The sequence below is a fragment of the Lepisosteus platostomus genome, chromosome 8 (assembly GCF_059453375.1).
Source record: "Lepisosteus platostomus isolate fLepPlt1 chromosome 8, fLepPlt1.hap1, whole genome shotgun sequence".
In the NCBI taxonomy this organism is placed as follows: domain Eukaryota; kingdom Metazoa; phylum Chordata; class Actinopteri; order Semionotiformes; family Lepisosteidae; genus Lepisosteus; species Lepisosteus platostomus.
The window spans coordinates 41501009-41525535 of record NC_142618.1 but is presented as its reverse complement, the minus strand read 5'-3'; the positions used below and the strand labels follow the sequence as shown (position 1 = coordinate 41525535).

The 24527-nt window shown below is 36.3% G+C and overlaps 1 protein-coding gene across 1 annotated transcript in view; it reads right to left on the bottom strand.

Moving 5' to 3' along the window:
* Positions 1-24527, bottom strand: part of smchd1 (structural maintenance of chromosomes flexible hinge domain containing 1) — a 59698-nt gene that overhangs the window by 32922 nt on the left and 2249 nt on the right. The window contains exons 2-22 of the mRNA XM_088643438.1: positions 22660-22735; positions 18667-18825; positions 18416-18498; positions 18184-18317; positions 17668-17782; positions 16828-16947; positions 16073-16239; positions 15459-15549; positions 14963-15173; positions 12548-12668; positions 11972-12155; positions 9509-9706; positions 8758-8871; positions 6081-6187; positions 5196-5278; positions 4487-4600; positions 2844-2921; positions 2558-2677; positions 1942-2086; positions 1064-1163; positions 834-906 (exon numbers count right to left, since the gene is read on the bottom strand). Coding sequence (XP_088499564.1) covers positions 834-906; positions 1064-1163; positions 1942-2086; positions 2558-2677; positions 2844-2921; positions 4487-4600; positions 5196-5278; positions 6081-6187; positions 8758-8871; positions 9509-9706; positions 11972-12155; positions 12548-12668; positions 14963-15173; positions 15459-15549; positions 16073-16239; positions 16828-16947; positions 17668-17782; positions 18184-18317; positions 18416-18498; positions 18667-18825; positions 22660-22735 — 2593 coding nt within the window. The remainder of the gene's footprint in view (positions 1-833; positions 907-1063; positions 1164-1941; positions 2087-2557; positions 2678-2843; positions 2922-4486; positions 4601-5195; positions 5279-6080; positions 6188-8757; positions 8872-9508; positions 9707-11971; positions 12156-12547; positions 12669-14962; positions 15174-15458; positions 15550-16072; positions 16240-16827; positions 16948-17667; positions 17783-18183; positions 18318-18415; positions 18499-18666; positions 18826-22659; positions 22736-24527) is intronic.

Here is a 24527-nt window from a genome sequence, read left to right as displayed (position 1 = left end):
TATTCTACTTGGTTTTACTATTCAAAATCCTGGCATTAAATGCCTGCAGTCAGCAACAACAAAAATGAATTTCAAAAGGTTCCAGACACTGTGCAATTTACCAAAGTGCACAGCTCTCTGCCTTCATCTAGCCATGCTTAACAGCATGAAATGGTGCTGCTTTCATAAAAGTAGTTTAATGGGGACACCTTGTGGCTATAACATTTTCAGTTTTTTTAAATAGACTGCAGCTGGAAAAAGGAACAAAAAAACAAAACTAGGATCTATTACAAATGTCCAGGAGACCTGTTTTTGCAAATAACCACAGCCACCCATTCTGAAATATAGCCCTGATGAAACCACAGACACCAAAGTTTGTGATCTATTTGCTAAATTTAGCATTGCCATTTATTTTTGTTAACACACGAGAATGAAATAGTTAATTATGTGCTTCTGACTTCTAGGCACAAGACCATAAACACTGCAACCTGAGATTGGGAAGAATGAGGAAGTGTGGGGAGACTCTTCCCACCTATTGTATCTTCAGGTCGCTTCTCTTTAAATACACCATAGACGATAAATCCTATGCAAATGGCTCACTGGCGATAGGAGATAGACAACACCACCTATTTATATAGTTCTAAACAATATAACATCATTATTATTACGTATATAAGCATATAATTACATAAACATAATTTCATAAAATACTTTAAAAGCAATAATTTACTCCATGGTAATTCACGTCACTGCATCACATTGTATACAACATTAGGAATGCAAAACTAAAAGTTTTTGTGCCAAATAATAAGAACTATTTTATCTCCATGTACAAAGAAAATTGAATAACTTACCAGGAAACACCCTAACTCTCACTGTTTGAGAGTCTTCTTTCAGCCCCGGCAACGTTACTTTCAAACTGTATTTCTGCCAGCAAAAAAAAATCAATTATAATCAAATAAACTAAAAATATTTATATAATACTATATAAACGGAATATTCAGTAATCACAAGAGTACCAGGAAAGAAACATGGTAAATAACCCTGTATTATGCCCCCCTTAACAGGGAATAGATTCACTGACCTTGCCTTGACAGTTGCCTACGAAGCCTTTTGCTTTAACACCTTTAATCATACAGCTGGTTCCCTCTGCCACAAGTTTTTCATAACTTATATCCAGGGCACTGAAATGACACAAAGATCCTTTCAGGCTACAATCCTCAGAGGCAAATTAAATATTAATTTAAAAGGAGCTGGAAGCAAGCCAATTGAGAGGACAGTATATCAGAGGAGGACAAATAGAGTTTATAACAAGAACTATATTATTTATAATAAGAAATGCATAATATTGACAGAGCTGAGAACAGACAAACACTGAGGAACAAAATACATTACCTAGTGCATCAGACAATATATTTTTTAAATTAGTGAATTTACTGGTGCTTTAAGTAGAAAAACATCTCTAGCAATTTTAACTGTAGCAGTATGCTCTTTCTTGTTACTTCAAAAGGCACAAAATCATGCTTGACATCAGTCATGTTTGGTATAAAGTCTATATACACACGCAGTAGTTCACACAAACTGAATAGAAAAAGTATTATGCCATCTACAGAACTATAAGCTTAGCTGACGTATCTGGCAAAGCTGTTATTCTTGTCAAATAGATTGTCATATTACTCAGCTACTGGCACCCAAAAAACTGAAAGGTCTTCTCTCTCTGTAACCTTAATGTTCACAACAAAAATGCATGCGTGTATATATAGGAAAAAATACCAAACACCCTAAATTTAGCAGCAATATGAGGTAGCTAAGCATTTGGATTTAGTTAAAGTACAATCGCACCTACAGGAGAAATACTGCTACAGCGAAAAGTATGGGAAGTCACAAATCTGCGCACCAGCCTGAGAAGACAACCTTGAACTATGACTGTAGATAAATGTTATTACAACTTAAATTGAGTACCTGCATTCCAAAACTGGCACAAGATTCACAGGCGGGGGTGTAGGGTGTCCAAACTCATCAAGGAGCTCCAGTGGAATGTCAAAGGGCTCTCCTATGTGGAGCAGGGACTCCAGCGGTCCCAGGGTGAACCTGAATGGATTTCCCTCTAGGTGAAGAAGAAAAAGTAACATCCATCACACTGCCTGGTAATGTGCACATTAAACTGCTTGAACAAACAAGTCGCCAAGGACAGTTCTGCAGTCCCACTCTGCACCTAACTACCGGACCAGGTAAATCAATTCAAAAAAGAGATACCGGGCAGAACTGTTTCCATTTCCAAGAATACACATTCCACATTGAGATGCAAAACAATTGCTAAACTATATGAATCGTAATATGATCAAAAACCATGACTTCAATATAAAATGGGATGATGTTCTGTTTGACCGTAAGAAGACATACTGTATCATGACCAAATATTCCTACCAAACCATCCTGCTAGCAATTACTCATAAATCCGGTATAAATTATACATATTGGTTAATAATGGATTTTTTAATAACTATATTTTGAATATTTAGTTACATGAATTCTGGGATGCACAACTAAGAACAACATTAATACACAAAACACTTACCTGTCACAGAAAATTCATATGTTTGAAAAGGCAGAGATCTTCCTGCATAGGTGCTGGCATTACTCTCATTTAACACTACCTGCAGCTTCAAAGTGTATTTTCCCAACTTGTTAATGTTTTCTGAATGGGAAGAAATAAGGGCAAGTCAATTATGGAATTAAACTATTTTGTTTTTGTCTTTATTTTTACAGACTCCACTGTAAGCTTTTCTTCAGGGTATCTCATGTACAATATTTTAATAAATATGAGGAAAAAAATATATCACAAATTAAAAAGATTAACATACCCATTTTTTTAAACCAGTAAGGCCATTTTCCACCATGCTGGCTGATGTGCGAGTTTGTTTCTATATCCCCACTGGCAGCTGTTTCACAAGTGGAAAAGCAGTGAAAAGGTTAAGGACATCAAACCTTAATACTGTTTAATCATAATTAAGGTCAGAGATATGTCAACCATCCATTAGCACAATAATGTGTAATCAGCTCTATGTAAAGGTTTTAGGCCAGAAGACTTTGACCTCAGGCAAATAAGAGAGGAACAAAATGTACTGCATATCCAGAAAAACACTAGAAAGATTTATTCAGTCTACATTGACACCTGATTCAAGTGATGCTTTAAAACTAGTTGTGATACTAGGTAATACTAAGGTCCAGAGGAAAAGAATGGATAGACCAGTCAACAGACATCATTACTAACCCTAACAAAAGGTGTTTCTGTACTATACATTGCTCTAAACCCAGACTGAAATGGATTATATATCTTATTTACAGTAAGCGATCAGCAACAGACAGCTCAGCCTAGAATCTTGACTATAAACAGCAAGTTCACTTTTGGGCGATACTTACGAAGCAGGCTGGAGTTCTGCTTTCTTAACACTGTGGTAACTGAAATGGTTTAAAGGCTGAGGCTAATATTTACATAATTTGCCTATGTATTTTACATATATACAGTACACACACATTGGTGGGTCTTGACATTTACGAGGTTTGTCCAGAGAACTTGCCAAATTTGAATAGATATTTGAATACTTCTACCTCTACAGTGTTGCGTATTGTAATGCTACTGTATATAGTATATATGCACTACATACTGGACTCAACTATATGATTATTAAAGTACTAATGAATTGCCTTTAAGTAAACAGTTAAAATAAACCACATTAATCTCTCCTCTGCATCGAGCCTACACTCCCCACTGTAATGAAAAGGGCAATAAAACTGTCAGGAGGCCTGTAAACTCATCTCCAGCCTGTCATTCCCTATGCTGCCGACACAGAACCTGGAGTGTTTGTTACAACAAAAAAACAAGACCATGCTGATTTTCAAATCCTGGGTAGTTGGGTACTTGGCAGGCAGTAGCGAGCGGCTTACTCACTAGCTAGATTCATCTCACGATTCTTGCCTGTTGCGCTGCTAATCTGAAAGTTGTAGTTAACAACCTACAGCTAGGTTTCATCTTATCATGCTCTTCTTCCATACAAGACCCCTTCGGCCATAAGTCAAGAACGTTAAAATAGCAGATGTTGAGCCCTTACTGTATATGCTGCATCACAAAATGCCCATGAAAAAGGAAGTTGTCTTGGCCACTGATGATTGCTGCTTGCAATACACTGTATTCTCAATGTTTATATTATAGTGTATGATTATTGTTGAAGAATATACCAACATAATATTAACATCTTATATTGACCCATTCATTACATTACATTACATTCATTGATTAGCTACATAGGAAAATAATTATTGTCAGTAAATCACTAGCCTTTACCTTTTGCTTAATAAACATGACTATTTCCTGCTCTAACAAATGAAGTATACAAACATCCACACTAATAAATGTACAACACAGCAGGTCGTAAGCCTTAAAATTACATCCTTGAAAGAAAATCGTTATGTTGGGTATCTACAATGGTATATCATGAATACTCACAGTGCCAAATAACTTTCAACTCAACCAAAAGCTTCTTTGTTGAACCATGACTAGACCCAGGAAGTTTCTGCATTGCTTCTCCTTTCTTGTTCAATATTTCAATCCTCATTGCACCTAAAACATACAGAAAAAAAAGTTAAAACTGTTCACTGGTTTAATTGCAGGCTTGATTCAGGATGGTATAGTGCACTTAACTACTTGATCACCTTACATGCAGCACCCTACTTGTGTGACCACAAAATAATCCCGTTGAGCTTGAGGTGTTGCGAGTTAGCTACATCAATCAACTTTAGATTCAAAATGAAATGAAAAAGGACAGCTCACAGAAATGTATAGAAATAAGAAGGGAAATGGTGCATATTTCTCTTGCCCCCATGCACGTATGAGAGATGGTAATGGTACAGCAAAGCAGCAAAACCAAATCTGGAGGTTTTTGAACAAATTAACTAGTGGTTCCAATTTTAAAGAAAGAATTGAAAGTCCAATGAACTGCAAAAAAAGCCATAAACAAATCTGTACCAGAATATTTAAGTCAATTAACATTTAAACAACTTTACATCCAAAACATGCATCTGGATTTGGCTCAACAAAGCAGTTCTGTCACGTTGCCATCATTTGCTTAACAATTTTTAAAAAGGAGCAACTCATGATTTCACCAAAACTGAAACACAGTTCAACATGAAAAGTGTTGTTAGAAATTTAAACCTACCTATAGGGGTCCCAGCAGAACGAACGTCATTCTGTACCAGTTCATCTCCATCTGGCCATGTGACAGACAGGCGATCTGGAAGCCTGGGGGGTTAATAATGAGTACAGTATTATCAAACCAATATAAGAATTTAATAAATTCAACCATACTATGACCATTGTTAACAGAGATTCTAGGGATATACAGTATTACTATCCAAGAAATACTGTGGAAAAGCAATGTACCAGTAAAGGTGCCTAGTGTAGGCAATGTGTGATGGCTGCAAAGAAGGAGTGTTTAAAATAGTACAGACATCTTGTTTTATATAGAAACATCATGCAGAAATGGTCATTTAGAAAGTCTGTCAACGTTTGAATTCTGTGTTTGTTTGGAACTGCTAGTGTGAACCATTTTTTTCCCCCAATAGACGCCGTCTGAAACCAGATGACTATTTTTCCAGGAATTATATGTGCCAAGATTGGCGCTAGCTGTGTGAAAAGATTTGCAAACTAAATATTTTGAAAAGAAAATATTAGGCTAATCAGAAATTAAATCTTGATGTAATGACAGTTGTACTATACAGTACCTATAACTTGTCTAGACTAAACTGTTTCTGAAAAAAAAGTTCAGAAAAAACCTGGGTCAGATGGCCTCAGCGATTTACGAGAACACTGCCCCTAAAGTTCAGAGTTTGTATTAAACACAAGTTTAACCAAAAAGAAACAGTGTTGGTTTATACCTGTCAGCTCAAATGCTAGTGTGTGAGCATACGCAGTCTATAATTTGGATGGAAAATATGTTTACATTCATTATAATCTTGGAAGCTTGAAAAGGTGAAGAAAGGTCCTTATAATCATTACAGGTGTCCACACTCACAAGCCTAATAACCAAAAGAACACTACTCACCTTGCTATTTCATCCTCAAGGTACTTCTTAATTACAGTAATATGAACATTTCTATCAATTTTTGAAATTGGAATAACTCTAACTTCATCATAAAGTGCCTTGGGTTCCTGCAGAGACCCGAGAGAAAAACAAATTAGTCTGTTTGAATAGTTTTAATAGTCTAGCCTTTTTATGATCTTAATTATGTAGTATCAAACGTGTGCCACTTCACATTCCAGACTCTCCCTTCTGGGTAAAACACAAACAATAACCTTCCTGTAGAGCACAAAGTTTTATTTTTACTAAAACAGGAAAAAAAACACTGTAACTTCCACTCTTAGCCCTTGTTAGATTTGTGTACATTCTTAATGAATACTGTAGGTGAAAAAAAGAGTGGAGAGCAATAAACCACTGTGTGATATGTGCTAGAAGTTTCACATTTGCTTTAAGTAACCTGCTGTTTAACAGAGCTGCACAATATTAGGAAAATGCACTGTCTGTGCAGATATTCTATAATAATACAATTATTATTGAACTGCCCTGTTTGGACAAGACAACAGCCATATTTACAGGAAACAGAAAAGAGAATTAAAATAGCAGGGTGCAGAACAGATGTTACCACCTCCTTCACAATGTTTTTTTTCCAAAATATCAGGTACCTTACTAAAGATATGAAATAAGAACATAATGCAGACCAGGAATGCTCAACCTGCATTGTATACTGTATAAGTTCAGGTGGGTAGCTGCGTCAGCATGCGTAGGCTGCAAAGGAACAAGTAATAGGTTTGTTCCATGCTGAAAAAAAAGGTGTGAAGTAGGCTCCACAGCCGAAACGTTGCGTTTTCTTTCTTCTTTTTTTCAGCATGGAATAAACCTATTACTTGTTCCTTTGCAGCCTACGCATGCCGACGCAACTACCCGCCTGAACTACTACAGCCTACACCTGCTGCGACCCACTATGCCTTCCTCTAAATCTTTTTCTAGATCTCTTCGTCATACCTTTTCTTCCTCCCTGGGCCACTTGCCCACTTCTCTCACTAAACCAGCATTCCGTCTCTTCACAGCTATCTGTTCCAAGACCAGGCTTTCTAACCACCTTCTATTCCTTTACAGATGTCATTGACATACAGTATCATCTCTAAAGGATTTCGCCTGAAATTTAATACCTTTTCTGCTCATGGCCGAAACGTTGCGTTTTCTTTCTTCTTTTTTTTCACCATGGAATAAACCTATTACTTGTTCCTTTGTACGGTATACTATATATACAGTATTGAAAATAAAATAAAATACTTGACGCTTGCAGCACAAGTGTTGCTGTTCATACCATTTTAGATCAGTTTCGTTGAGTAATGTTTCATGACCTACTTTGATAAGATTCTTGCACCAATGCCTGATGTTTTGGTTGTGGGTTCTGCATATTTCACTACACACTGTAACAAACCTGTCCTTCATCTTGCAAATATCTGAAACTTTTTACAACCATATTCCTCACACAAGAATAAACAAAACCTTAACAAGAAGCATCTTAGAAAACCTGCCCTACATAGTACAGCATTGAGGTAACAGCTTTTTTTTTTACCTTTTATTACACATCTTTTACAAAATACTTTCCTTATTCATTTGTTAAACCATCTATTATGGACTTTTGATATATTAATGTTCTTTTTTAATGTACAGGGTATTAATATTGTGTCACTTTTTGTAAAAGTATAATCATCATGAAATCAATCTTCACCATGATAGGTAGTCAATAATGTACAGTACACTGTAATATATTTTGATACATTAAATATACTTTACAATTAACATAATGAAATCAGAAAATTAAAGAGGAACTGCAAAACTGTTTCTATATTTCAGGGTTAGAAAGAATCAGTATTGATGAGTGCATTTCAGACCACAATAAGAGTAAAATGTACAGAGTATGTTTTAAAAGTGGTTTTCAGGCTCCCATTACCACAAGAAAGGGCAACATTCGCACGAGCAGTGAGTCTCCAGCAGCCCCATGCAAATGATACTACTTTTCAATCAGGCAGTCAATCGTCCAATAGATCACATAATTAATCAGCCTATTTAAACTTTTTTCTCTGTTGGTTTGGCACTCTGACACCGAGCTGCAAAGAGCTAGCTCAGTCTCTGACCGTGACAAACCTGACTAGCTTCCCAAGCACTGATCTAGTGGAGATTCTTTTCCTTAATTTTTTCTCTGCCAGTCTTCCACCAACCAGCCAAACCTGTTATCTCATTACCTTTACTAAAGATAGTCCTTACACCGCCTCACTCCCTGCTTGCTAATCTCAGCAGCACCTCCAGCGTAATACATTTACGCATGGGAAGCATAATTTTCACATTACTGTCTCAAATGATTACTGATATCTGGTGATTTAAAGTGGGAATTTGGGCATTTAATGGATTTTTATATCCTAGAAGTAATTACATTCTTGTGCATTTTTAACATCACGTCAAGTCATCAGCAAGTCCAAAAGACAACAAGATTGTATCTATAGCGTGCTAAATCAGAAGTCTCGTATAAGCCTGGATATGTTCAAAAATGACTGTCATTTGAAACACAATGTGTGATATTTAGCCTCAAATCGGTCTTTCATGGTTCAGAAGTGCTGAATTTCAGGTATATTTGAGATGCCTGAATCACGCTCATGTCACACAGAAGTGCACAATTACAAGTATGAAATCCTACCAGGGAGATCTGTACTTCCCCTCCAGTGGCATACACATCTCCTTCATGATCACCGTAGAGCAGAAATTGATTGATACTGCCACAGAAAATCGGCTGGGTTTTGATCGATTTCACCTAAGAAATAATACAGACCTTTGCATTAATGAATGGCCAAGATTCTGCCAACGTTTTTAAGCTACATCATTCATGGTAGAAACAGCCTGGCCTAAACTTAATTTCAATAGCTGTGATCAAGACATAAAATCACACTGCTCAAATCAGCCTTTTCAGAAGTTCAACATTACAAGCAATTCTACTCATACTCAAGTCAGAATGAAAAGACTGCAATAAGCTTGTTCAAATGTTGCTACATTAAAAATAAAATAATTCATTGAGGAGTAAACATTCTCATTCTACATTTCAAATTCAAAATCTCAATTTGGTTATTTCAGATATAATCCATCACCGACTTCTCTGGCGATCGCTGACAACTGTGTAGTACCTATGAACATGTAAGTAATATTATAATAGTATGCCTGCAATACAATACTACTGAAAACTGAACACTGCTTATGCATTTTTAAACAATTTAAATAGTCTACAAAATATTTAAATGTGTCACTTGAAGAAGGCTCAACAGCCAAAGTGTGGTTCACCTATTATTTTAGAATTGAATTAACATTTACTTGTTCATAGTTATAGAACTTAAAAACAAGTTTCTTAATACCTTGCATTCCCCTAAATCAAATTTTTTTATGCAGAAAATACTTACCAATTGACCTGCTTGAAATGTTTTCCCATCCCAGTCAATTGATGTGTATATTGCCCAAGGGCTCTGCATTTTCTTTGTTGAAACATCTGATCTAGTTATTATCCCTTTGAAACCAGAAAATTTAATCTGCTTGTCCCATTTTTCATGGCATTCCTTCAGCCACTGAGTGAATTCCTTGGGAATTTTAATTCTCTGCTCCTGTTAATACAAAACAAACATTACCTACAGCAGGGCCCATCTTAAAATTGTGATGACTATTTTTCACCCTACAACTCACAACTGGCAGCCCACCGAAGCTAAGCAGGTGTGAGCATAGTCAGTACCTGGATGGGAGACCTCCTGGGTAAAACTAAGGTTGTTGCTGGAAGAGGTCTTAGCGGGGCCAGTAGGGGGAGCTCACCCTGAGGTCTATGTGGGTCCTAATGCCCCAGTATAGTAACGGGGACACTATACTGTAAAATGGCACTGTCCTTCGGATAAGATGTAAAACCAAGGCGTTTCTCGAAAAGAGTAGGGGTGTAACCTGGCCAAATTTCCCATTGGCCCTTACCAATCATGGCCTCCTAATAATCCTCATCTATAAATTGGTTTCATCACTCTGCTCTCCTCCCCACTAATAGCTGATGTGTGGTGAGCATTCTGGCGCACTATGGCTGCCGTCGCATCATCCAGGTGGGGCTGCACATTGGTGGTGGTGGAGGGCAGTCGCCATTAATGTAATGTAAAGCACTTTTGAGTGCAGTGGCCAGAAAAGCGCTATGTAAGTGTAAACAATTATTATTACTGCCTGAACACAACAGGGCAATTTAGTTCTTATCATATATTCTACTTTATCTTATAAATTAAGTTTTGACTTTGACTCATTTTTATTGTGGATCATACTGTCTCTGCAGTCATTTTTAATCTACCACTGTCATTTTAAAGACAGTGAAACGTTTAAATCAATTCTGTCTTAAAATCTAATGCAAAATATAAAAGAATTTTGATAAAAGTTTGTGTTAAAAAACTATAAACAACACAGCAAAACTCTTTTCCATTCACTGGTAATCTATTAACCTTAATATGATATTATGGAAAGTCCTATGCCTACTGTAAGTAATATATATTAGTTCCATTTCCTTTCATTGAGGTAAACTGACTTGTGTCTAGCAAACTAAGTCAATTGTAAGATCAATAAAAAATTTTTGATAATTATCCAGATCCAAATGTTAAATATCCAAATCTTTGCCAACAGCTTTACAAGTTCCCTCACAACTATCAAGTCTTTGCTTTCATCACAGAGCACACCTTAACATGTATTCCTTCAAAATACAATATAACAGCATGTCAGTTAGTATGCAGACATCTTCAGAGCCTGTTCACACCTGTCCAAAATCGGAACAGATGCAAAAAACATTGCATTGTATCAACGAGAACAAGAAAAACAACAAAATCTACCCTCTTGCCTAATAACTAATCTGTCGCCACCTCATAAAATTGACCATGCCTGTTGGCAAATTTGTAGTGTTAAAAGAAAACAATTTCTAACATTGTGATAAGATATTGCACTGAGAATGAAAATGTCTTAAATTGCAAAATTTGGAAATTTATCATTTCACTAAGGCAAATGTTTGACCTTGGTGAAAAAAAACTAAGTGCAAAGCTGATGCATTTACAGTTCTCATTCACTAAGGGAAACACGAACAAGTTGCTTTCATCGCATGACCATTTTAAAACATGCAGCATGCAGGTGACAACCAACTCCATGAAAAACCCTGCAATTTGAATCTCTGTCAAATCCTTCCTGACTCTGAATCATGTACAATCTCCTCTAAACCTCTTTGAACCATGGACAGGTGGTGCCTGAGATTTGAAAAAGTGACAGTGACCACAAAGTCCAATGGGATGTGTAGTGATGGATACCAACCAAAACCCTTCCAACAGGTAGACTTCAGGTTAGTGTACAGGTACAAATTCTGCTAAACATATACTGTACATATAATACTGCAGAGTGTTTTAATGAAATAAAACTGTCTATATGGAATTGCATCAAGTTATACATTATTCAACCACCACTGATAAGGAATCAATGTAAATAAAAGATTAGGGATAATACGTTTAGGCTTATTATTCCAAATGTAACCATTACAGTGTCTTCAGAAATTATTTACACATTGCCACCCCCACCAAACATTTGCAAATATTGTGTTACAACCTGAATTTTTAATATACTGGTTATGTAATATAAAAACAAATCTGATGGAATGCTTTTACATTTTATACCAAGGTATTACTACAAATGTATTTGTATTTGAGTACATAGTTCAAAACCAGATTCATGTATCTACTGCCAAAGGCAGAGCACAAGTGTATTTACTTATATATGCGTCTTACAAGGTCAGGATCAAAACAATTTAAATGGTGATAGTTCTGCACCCATATTAACTCAAAATATGAATGAATAAAAATATTACATAAACGTACCTGTCCATTCAAGATCCGGGTGAAGATGGTGCTCTTGTCCTTCAGTCTCAGTTCCAGGTCCATGAATGTGAGCTTGTTAGTGCTCACCTGAAATCTGTCATTGGTGAACAGAACACCCGAAATCCTGTTGTAACACTCCAAAGGCACTATCCCTCTCTTCTTTGGAGGGGCACACCAATCGAAGCTGAAAAGATAAAGACAGAACCGGATTCACATAATGCATGTTTTTCACCTGGCAGCTCTTCCTCATGCCATTTCAGAAAGGATCCTATGGAACTAAAATGTGCAGTGTTCCTGCAAAACAACATCTCAGGATCTCAAAGACCCGTTAAGCGTCTTTATCAAATTTCATATGAATTACTGATACCGAAGGATTTGGTAAGCTGTATACTATTAACATATAGAGACATTAAAGTTAATGACATTAACACATAATTCAATTAATTAAATATTTAACCAAATGAAATAGCTGAGAAAGGAATGAATTTTGAATGTAATAACTTGGAAAATTAATGTAACAGCAGAAAAATTCAATAGTGTATTACGTTCATTCATTAATAATCATGAGCTGCTTACTCCTCCACTGTTGTGTAAGGTATCAACCGCCCATTCCAGAAGCATTCAAATATAGGCCTCTTGCCCCGTGCTTCTTTATTTATGATGACGCAGTCTTCTTCATCATCAACTTCAGGTGCTTCTAAAGAAATAAAAAAAAACTTTCCAGGCTTCAATTTTTCAATCTACAGTTAGGTACAGTAATTTGGTGAAACTTTGGTAAAAAGGGAAATACATCCATTTATAACACCATAATATTATATAATATGCCCTATTTACATCTACTTACTGTATCTATGGGATACAGATATACATATTTACATATATCTACAGTATATAACTATAAGATGAAAATTCTTACTTGAATATACACTGGCTTACAGATCTGCCTAAACAGAAGACCCTAAGCATTTTAGGGTAAACAAAACACTGCTGATATACAATCTCCTGAAAACTGAAACACAAGACTGCATTCAAGTTATGCGCCATTCACAAAGCAGGTCATATGATTTTTGTCTGGTACTTAAGCACAAAAAAAGCAAATGCATTTCAATATAGAAAAGAGGTATGAAAACAAGTCTGTTTTAATATTTCTCGTTCTGAAATAGCAGCACTGTGTTCTTTTGATTTACACAGTAGTTAACTTGCATCAAGAGTTATATCACATCGCCACACTGTGGCTTTTTTAAAAATTAAACTATAAGACTAGAGTGCAATTTACAGCATTTACAATACTGGTGAGAATATGTGAAGCCAGAAACAAAATGGGCCACCTCCTTTTGGATAGTGGGGAAAAAAGGAAACACACAAATGTGTGGGCCAATGTGCAATGCATGGAATTTCTAAAGAGTTTTCTGCATGTAATTCACAGGTTTTTGAGGATTCTGTACTATAGATAATAAAGAATAAATTAACACAACAAAGTAGTTGCAACTGCACAAAAGTAATTTAATACACAGACGTTTATGAATCCTACATCATCTCTAAGATTATAGTCGTTTGTTTTCATCACATATCTGATCCAACTTAAAAAAGCAAATTTTTACACTCAATGAGCACTGCAGGTCATATAATCAAATTTCTGATGTTGTGTTCATCTACTTTCCTGAACAGTTTGACTATTTATATTATATCCAATTTGAATTTAATCCAATACTGCAACACCTATGTAAGATATTAAAGCTGTAAATATATAAACTACAGCATTCAGTTTGTTCCATGTTTTGAATCAGAAACTTCTTAACTGTTACCTAAGTTTAATCCTGATAGACTATATTACTAATTTAATAATAATCATGTTTTAAGTTTGTACATGCAGAATTTAAAAAATGTCATTGCAGACTTCTGCAGAGAGAATAATAAACATGCTGTATATACATTTGATGAGGTATTTTTTATCTATCAGTGGTTCTCAAACTGTGGTACGACAGATGACTCTGGTAATTCGTTGTGTGCACTGAAAAATTGGGATTTCAAAATTTAACAATTAAAAATAGTTGATTTCTCACCTAGAATTTACTTAATCGGTTTCAGAAAGCTTGAGACGGGTTTTCATATTTTCTATTTTTATAAAATTAGTTTGGTTCAAATACGCAGCCCAAGTACTTAGCTACGTCGATACAGCACGCACTAATACTTGAGTGGGCACAAGGGCTACTATTGAATTCTACACCATTGTATAGGAATGCCTGCTATGAACCTAAGGGACCAATTGTATTAAAATAAGTTATCTTTAGCACATAGGGAGGTAGGAGGATGTGCGTGATTTTGGAACACTGCCAATCTTGTAAGCACAGGAAAGAGTGATAGATAACAGAAAAATATTTAAGGACTGTTCTTGGTTAATTACTTTGAGAGCATCTCTGTGCCTTTCACTCCCATGCACATGAAATAAAAACTCTCTTTTAACTTTTAACTTCTGAGACGGACACCTGACTGTCTTTTAAGGGGAAACGGGGAAAAATGTCTCCAACAGCGCCACATTTGCCAACAGAACAACTGATGGAAAATGAATACCTCACATTCAAGTATTCTGTCATGGCTGAAAGGAATAGACGCCAAGAGTACTGGCGCCAACTTAGATCACGCACATCTGTTGAGAACGAGAAGGATTATACATCGGCCACCGACACTAGCTCTGTTGCTGAACCTGACACAGACACCACTGCTAGTGTTAGCAAACGGGTACAAGAAAAACAGCAAAAAGGCAGTATGATCCAAATTATCCAAGTGCTCAGTGCTATTTTTCTTATATGTGTGTGTGCGCACACGCTCAGGTTGGTCTTGGAGATTCTTGGAGAAACAGAGACTTGGTCTGTTTCCTATGAGAAGATGACGTGTAGGTGGTAAGTGGATGCTTTGGTTTGATCAGGGGTGGTACTTGGTCCAAAAAGTGTGAGAACCACTGATATACTGTATGCGACATGTTACACTTACTTGTTACTGCACATGGGTCTTCAGGATACGTTTCCTTATCATAAAGGAAAGGGTGATATCTGATAATTCCTTCGACAACCCCTTCATCCTCCACACGTGTCCTGAACTCAAAACTGTCAACTGAGGAACTGATGTACAGAGTCTGCATATCATCCTTTATCTCCTTTAGATTAACTATCTTTGGAACTTTTCCCTTCTCAAACATGGTGATCTAGGAAAAAAAAGTACATATTTTCAGTCATCAACAGCCAGCTGATACGGACACTTTCTCACACATAACATTCTACTGTGCATTTTCTTAAATGTACATTTAAGCCTTTAAAAAGAGTTTTTTTTTGTGATGCATACATTTTCAAAAATGTAGCTCTAAAGGTCTAATTCAATTCACTTTTAATGGTAAAAAAGGTTTGTGCTAATTTTGGGGAAATGAACTGAGTAACAGAGATTTTCTGAAATTTTGTCCAAACAAAACTAAGTTTTACTGCACTCCTAGTACCTGAATGTCAATGTTCTGTACAAAACCTGTCTTCACTGTAGCATTCAGATTGTTTCCATTGGGTCCATGAACATAATAATGGTAAACATGCCTGAAAAAAAGAAAAAACGTGGTTTTAAGTTTATACACCCCAAAGTTTAATTGCAAATAGTTAATAACTGTACCAACTCTCTAGGAAAAAAAAAACATGAAGCTTTCCTCCAAACCTGCTATCTGTTAAGGTGATATAAAATTTCCATGCAGTAAAAAGTGCCTAAAGGGGTATCTGACAAGAAAAATAATGTTAAACATAGGCAAACAGCAAGTTGCAAAGAGGTCACTGTTGCGCAACCAACCAACAATACTCCTATCAGTCCACCCAGGCTCCAGATGCTAAGCCTGGATTCAACTGAATAAATGTGTACACCAGTAACCCACAAAGTAATACCCAGGTGGCAAAATTCACACCCACAAAGCCAACAACAATCTTCGTTCTTGTATGCATGGATCAGACTAAGGTGGAGAGATTGTAGAAGGGAAACCTATCTCTATAAAAAAAAATGTTTTAAGTCTACATACTTTAAATGCACATAGCCCGAAAAAACCTCAACAAAAACACATAGTCACAAACTCACGCAAGCTCTCTGGTCCAAAGATGAAAGTGGTTTTTCAGGTAGTGGATATGATCTTGCAGAACTCCAGTTATCACTACTGTTGTAAAACTGTCCTTTCCAGATTCCTCCATGATAATACCTTGCAAAAACCTCTCATCATCAGACGTAATGTGAAATGAATCACCTGGCTGGAGAAGAATGGCTAATTTAAACACTACGGGAAATGAAACACAAATCAGACTAAAAAATAAAGTGTCACCTGAGTGTAGGAAAGCACAATAACCGATTATAGATGAAAACCCAGACTGCTTGGGAACATGGCAAAACCCACTGTGGTGTACTTCACGACAAGTTACACACAGACTGGGCTTACCATTCTTGATTTACATCTATTTAAGATGTAACTGAGGGGCCAAAATGCAAATATTCACCTCCCTTTTAACTGAGAACAAAGACATGATGAAGGTGACATTTATTGGAGGGACAAATGCAAAGCAAATTAAAAAAATACTTCAGAAGGGAAAAGAAAACACCAAGTCTTTAACCTCAAAAGCTGGGATAAATAAAACAGTCTCAGGTTTGCATAATACTGCAAGAATGTAACATCTTGGACTGCTGCAGCACTACCCCTACAATGACGAGACATTCAACTAATCAAACAGCTGAGATTTTCTGTCAGGCCTCTTCTCTGTTGTTGTCTTAGGGAAGTGAGCAGCTGGGAAACTCCCTCATGTGGGTCTTGCCAATGTTCATGATAACGATTATAACACGCTTACCTTTCGGTTTCGAATGTAGCCACTGTATATTGCTTCATTATTCTTTTCTCTTTTTTCAAAGTCATCTTTACAGAGAATAAGTTCATGAACATCCACAGATTCGGGTGGTTTGCTGATCATCTAAATAACGGTGGGAAATGACATCATTTTATACAACCGCATGAGTGGTAAATCCCAGGTCTAGGCTCATATAATTTGACACAAGTAGAATTAATTGTCAAGACTGCAATATGCTTTTTTCAAATGAATATGTACATTTCATAAGAATTTATTTTCTTATAATCTAACACACATTTCCATCACATACTGAGACAGTTTCATATATTTAAACAAGATGTCTGCCTCATTTTAAAAAGCTTCATACACATTTACAATTCTCTAGCTTTTAGAAAGCGTATGCATTTGATAAGTTTTAGCAAAGTTATTGAAATGTTAAGTGATACAAGCCACTCTTAAGCACCTTGAAGTAGAAGTCATAGAGATATTAAGTCAAATGCTGAACACCGGGTCTTTGCACATTTATGCATGTCAAATGCCGGGGTGGCACGATAAAACACGTCTCCAAAGGTGCTTGGAAAGAAGTATACTGGCTCATTATTTAACTATATTTCTTATAATGCTGTGTTTATTTTGATTTATTCACTAAGTTTAATGAAGCAAAATGCTTTAGTAAGAAACTGTAAGGTGCTAATTATCAAATAACATCTATACTTCATGGTTTATATCCCATTTGAAAAACAGTCTTTAAAGATAACTGTAATTATTATACTCAACCTTCATGTGCAGCCCAGAATTCAGCCTGAATGTAACCATAAATAAAGTTTAATATTCCTTAGTTACCCTGGTTGAATGTCCAATGTAGAATACAGCTTGCTTTCCACCCACTCCAAAGTAGGATATATCACTGTTCAAACTGCGAGACACTGGAGGAGGACGAACATATCCTGCATGGTCACTATTTAAAAAAATAATAATTTAGTTTTCAGTAAAACAAGATAACATCATCCAGGTACGCCTGAACTCATCTAATCAGATTAATTTATAATAACCGGGCAGTGCGGTGGCTCTGTGGCTAAGGATCTGCACTTGTGGCTGGAAGGTTGCCAGTTCGTATCCCACGGCCGGCAGAGGAATCCTACTCCTGTCTGTGTGTCTCATGGAGAGCAAGTTGGGGTATGCAAAAAGACAAATTACTAATACAAGAAATTGTATATGGCCAATAAAGTGATCTTATCTTAATTTAAGGCAGCCAACATCACTTTTTGCTTCTGAAAACAGTATTTTTCTACATATTTTAAGGTTTTGGTTTGATGTAATTTTAACTTTCAATGTAAAAATTAAAATCTAAACACAAACCTTTCAAATTCTTTGTCTTTCCTTAGAAATTTGGACAACCTGTACACGGCCCAGTTGTTGAGCTGTTTTGATGTCATACCACTCCCATTATCAATCACGACTACAGCATGTTTACCTTGTGATTCATCAAACATCTGAAAGATGTGAAAAACAGATATCATTCTGTTAATAACAAATGAAAAGATATTTCAAATCCAATGTAATGGCTGGAGACTAAAATACCTGTACTTACCAACCTAATGTCTATGTTCCTCACTCCTTTGTTGTATGCTGTTGCTGACAGAGAGTTGTCAATCAGCTCAGCAAAGGCATAAGCTGCAAACAAAATTCCACACTTATGGTTCGTTTTTGCATAAACTGTAATTGTACAAGCTTACTCTTCTAGCATCTTCGAAACTTGGCAAAGTCAGGAACAATCAAACATAACCATCACTGCAAAGGCACCAAAGATGCTATTATTTATTATTATTTTTTAATACTTACGTAAAGACTTCTGCCCTTGGCTTGCATAATATTCGTACATGCCACTTTTAACAAGGGTGTCATAGTGCGGCAGGAATTCAATACGCTCTCTTGTTGCCACTGGCAAAACTTGATCAACAGAATTAAGTAGATACAAGGTGTTCCCATTTTTTAGCTCTTCTGCAAAATAAAAATACAAATAAAATTGTCAGTGGCACCCAATGTACGACGCACACTCTTCTGGATTTGAGCCTTAAGACATGGCCAACCTAGGAAAGTTAACGAAAATGTTTTATCTCTTTAGCTCGTGGAACTTTATTTACTTAAAAGGAAATAAACCAAGGAAATACACTTGATTCTGAAAGTTCTCCTCAGGCACCACATAGAATACATCATCCCTTTGATGGTCACTTTAATTCACTTCCACAAATCAGAAATAAGGTTAAAACTTATCAGCACTGTTAAAAACCAATCTTGTTCTTCACGCAGGTTTAAGATTACAACCCTACTGTATGCAAGTACCCAAAAAACTAACCATATTCTCAAATACCTCTGCCAAGTATCAGTTAACTGTAATGTTCTCACATTTAAAGCATAACATACAAATGATATATATATATAGTCAAGATGATGACTATATGTACTAGTGAGACATCTTTTAAGATCATCCACAACTTCCATCAGTTTGTGCAGCAGACATTTCACTGCAGAAATGTTCCAACATGATCTGTATACACCATCAACAAGTAGCATTTGTCAGCAAAACAATCAAGAACAATATTTCTATTGGATTATAAGAGATGTATTCACAAGCCTGCTTGTTTACAATGTCATAGGGCCGCTTCTCCTCATCGCCAGTTTGGTTCATTCTGAATTGCAGACAATAATGGCAATATGGCAAAGCATATACCTGGAAATTTTGTCTATTTTGAGATGTAAATTGGTTTTACACGATACTGTGTACATTTTACTTTCATTGTGATTTGAAATGCATTCATCATTGTCGATTCTTTCTGTCACCAAAACGTAAAAATAGTGACTTGGTTGCCCTTTAAAGGAATGTACTACAGTGACAGGCTTAAAGAACTGAACCCTTTTAATTATTATTAGAGAAGCTTACAGGGGGAACTATTAGAAGTATTCAAACTCCTCAAAGGCATTAACAAACTCAACTCAGAGGCCTTGTTGAGAATAAACACTGAAACTCAAACAAGGTGAGAAGTGGAAATACTTTTAAAAATCTTTTTCTCACCCAAAGACAAGTGGGTGTGTGGAACAAGCTACATAGCTGTCTTGTTGAAGCAGATACCTTGGCTTCCTCCAATTAACATCTGGATTCGATTCTTGGATCAATTAGCTACCAACTACTCAATGGCCTCCTTTCATTTGTAGAGACTTATGCTCTTATAATTGGACAAAACATCAGAAAAAAAACACTTTTTGTGCTACCCAGTAATTTCAGGTGACAATAAGTATTGCCACTTTATTATTGGTTACTGCCTATTCGTGGGGGATTTTGACTTTGTTTTTATTCTGCTCATGTAAAATGCAGTTGGTTTGATTAGCCCAGATTTTAATCTAGAGAATGGCTTCACCACACTCCACTTTTTCCTGTACAGTGGATATAAAAAGTCTACACACCCTTATTGAAATTGCAGGTTTTTGTGATGTAAAGCCAGAAATCAAGATAAATCATGTCAGACATGTTTCCATCTTTAATGTGACCCTGCAACCAAAAAGGTTCAAGACAAAAACAAATAGATCATTAATAGGACAAATAATTGAAATTAAAAAACCTACAACACCCTGTTTGCATAAGTGTGCACACACCCCCAGCTAATAGTTTGCGGAAGCACCTTTTGCATTTATTACAGCAGTGAGTCTTTGTGAATAAGTCTCTATCAACTTTGCACACCTGGACTTTGCAATTTTATCCCACTCTTCCTAGCAAAAAAGTTCAAGCTCCTTCAAATTGCCAGGGGATCTCCTGTGCACAGCCCTCTTCAGGTCATTCCACAGGTTTTTTATGGGATCGAGGTCTGGGCTCTGCCTGGGCCATTCCAAGACTTTGATCTTCCTTTTCTAAAGCCATTCCTTGGTTGACTTGAATGTGTGCTTTGGGTCGTTATTATGTTGGAAAGTGAAATTCTCTTCATCTTCAGCTTTCTGACAGAGGCCACCAGGTTTTGCGGCAAATAATCTTGATATTTGGAGCTTATCATTATCCCATCTATCTTGGGCCCCTGTCCCAGAGCATGATGCTGCCACCATGCTTCACAGTAGGTATGGTGTTCTTTGGATGATGAGCTGTGCTGTCTTTGTTCCAAACATATCTTTTAGAGTTAAGGCTAAAAAGTTCAATGTTTGTCTCATCAGACCAGATGACATTTTCCCACATGGTTTGGGGTGATAGAATGTATTTTTTGCTAAATTTAGATGGGCTTGGATGTTCTTTTTTGCAAGAAATGGCTTCCGTCTTGTAACCCTACCCCATAGCTCAGACGTGCAGAATATGGGAGATTGTTGTCACATGCAAGGAGTGACCAGTACCTGCCAGAAATTCCTGCAGCTCCTTTAATGTTGCTGTAGGCCTCTTGGTAGCCTCCCTCGTACGTTTTCTCCTTGTCCTATGGAGGGTCAAATTGGCAAATTGTCCCTGTGGTGCCACATTTTCTCCACTCATTGATGATAGTCTTCACTATCACTATGGTACATTTAATGCCTTTGATATTCTTTTATACCCCTCTCCTTATCGGTATCTTTCAAAAATAAGATCCCATAGACGTTATGTCAGCTCCTTGTGGCTATCCCAGTAGGATACAACCACGAATGTTTCAAAGAAATCCTACAGGAACAGCTCATTTGTAATTGGGGTAAAACAGAATCACTTTCATTGATGGCTGGTGTATGCCACTTACCTTTGGACATGATTTTGAATGTGACTGGTTAACTCTGAGCACAGCTACTGCCTCCATTATAAAAGGGTGTACACACTTATGCAACCAGGGTGTTGTAGGTTTTTTTAATTTCAATTATTTTTCCTAATAATGAACTATTTGTTTTTCTCTTGTCTAACATGATTGATCTTGATTTCTGGCTTTACATTACAAAAACCTGCAATTTCAATAAGTATAGACTTCTTATATCCACTGTAAGTACCTCACACTCAAAGCTATGAAGTTCAGTATATGTGACTAAATTCTACAGTTTCTTTTCCAAGGACAAACTAAAAACTTACCTCTAACTGAACCAAAGAGTGAATACAATTCTCAGTGTTTATGTGTAATCCATTTGAATAACTAGTACAACCCTGACAACCCTGATGTTAATTAAATAATACATAGACTGATATTCAATGCATAAGAGTTTTACAAATAGGGTCAGGGTTTTCCAATAATTGTGTCCAACTACTTCTGATCTTACAACCTGCGGTCTGTCTGTGCAAGTCATCTACTTCCTAAACATGACCAAAGTGGTTAATCTGAGATACAGGAATTTACTTTCTTTTTTGCCACAATGCCAACTAACCTTGGAAACCACTATTAGATTCCGCATATTTCAGCAAGTCAAAACCTAATCACAGTACAAGACATTTGCATTTTTATTGTTCCAGCAACTGAGAGAAGACAATTTTAAAATGTTATTAATTTAGTATTCTAATATTTCTGTGGGAATTCTGTGTATTCTATATGTCAAACATTTGAGAGATCTTGCAGAAACCCGTGCAAAAATGTGAGCCTGATAAATGTTTGTAATGTTTGTGTATTTGGAATATTAAGAGTTAAGACTGGACACAAGTGGAGGGATTAACTAGGTGGTAAAACTACATCTATAGGAATTCAGAATTGTATAGTATAAGAACATACAAATGTGCAGAAGGTGGATTAATGAACATTTTGTGTTTACAGGACACTTGATAAAGGCAGTTTTTACCAAGACACAGAATGTTCAGTGTTAAAGATAAAAGTGTTATTTTACTTACAGGTGGACATTTATTATGCAAATAATACTTACTGAAAATCTGGTCATTAACTGCTTCTCTGGCTGTTGTCGTCAAGACAAACTTTTCTTCTGTAGTAATTGTGAACTCCTAAAAAACAGGGGAAACAAACTTATGTCTAAGAAGATAAATTTTTATTAATTTAAACAACTTTTCAACCAGGAAGGTGTTGGCATAGGTCTGCTATCATTTTCTCATATCATACAATTACATAGTTACCACAGCATATGCGTTACATAGGTCAGTGTCATCTTATCACAGCTGGAAAGGGATAAAAGTTTGGATCCTACTGTAATATGAATGGAAAAATAACTATAAGGAAATACGAAAGAAAGATACAAACACAACTTAGTACGGAAGTGACTATAGGTTGAGATAAGCTATCTCCACATCTACGGTATTTTTGACGTGTTTGTTGACTGTGTGTGCAGCTTTTTTTACACAGCTGGTTATTCACACCAGTTGTGTCTCACAAGCATAGCTCTGATCTGCTGCCTATTACACAAGTAACACAAGCTCCACAACTTCATCAGCATTTCTTTCTCAGACAATCCACCACAGATACAGACAAAACCATGTAATCAAATAATATTCAATTAGCAACATACTATACTGTTTGAATAAGAAGTTAGACTTTAATTTGATTATGCATCTGTCACATTATTAAATACAATACCCACAATGTGGTCCAATGGTACACAAAATAACATTCCACACCAAATATTTTTTTGTTCTAGAGCTCTTTGAACTTGGCCACCTGAGCAGTAATTTTTACATTATCCATCTTTGTAATTAATTTTAAATTAAATTTATCAGTAAAACTCAAACAAGATTCAAGACATGGTTTGCCACTGTGCTGTTTACTTAGCTCCTCATCAACTGATCAAGCACTTCAACCATATGGTTTGACTCACATCTCAAGGAAAATAGTAGCTAATGGGCTTATCAGCAACCTTCTAGGATCCCTATAATTTTTTATGGGATACCTAGCCTTTAGAATATTGCACTGCCAAAATCAAAAATATAAATTGCATCATTTAGCTAATCTAATTTTTAAAATGTCAACTACATATACAGATGCCCTGGTGTGCATGCAACCAGTGTTGATTTCAAAACAGACTACATACAGTACCTATGTATGACTACTGACTGCATGGAGTGGAGGGTAGTACTGTGGCTAAGGATCTGCGCCTGTGGCTGGAAGGTTGCCGGTTGTGGGATTTGCAGAGGAATCCTACTCCGTTGGGCCCCTGAGCAAGGCCCTTAACCCCAACTGCTCCAGGGGTGCCGTATAAATGGCTGACCCTGTGCTCTGACCCCAAGCTTCTCCGATACCATTTGTGTGCTTGTGTGTCTCATGGCGAGCAAGTTGGGGGTATGCAAAAAAAATCCTAAAGCGAGAAATTGTATAAGGGCAATAAAGTGATCTTATCTTATGGAGAAGCATGCAGACATCATTAAGAACATGACGAGTGCGACAAGTTTGAAACATGAAAGATCTCACATTTAGACATTTTTACTTTTTGGTTTAAAATTACGACAAGACTCGCTTAAAAGCCAAACAACCAATGCAGGCTCTGGATTGTCCCATAAAAGCTTAATTTTCAACAAATTATTCAGATACTAAGGTCTCAAAAACACCAGTTCCTCAGAAAGCAAGACCTGACAAGGTAAGTTACATCACATCCCAAGACAAAATAGAGTGGTGGTTTCAATAAGCAGATTATTCACAGTAAGTTCTTCAACTGTGTTCTTTCAAGACAGTTGTGAAAAAGTCCAAATGGATTAAATATTTACATGCAAATTAAAATAATCAAACAATTTATTATTTAACTGACTACAATTAGACTTGCAATAATAAAACCTAAAATAACAACGACAT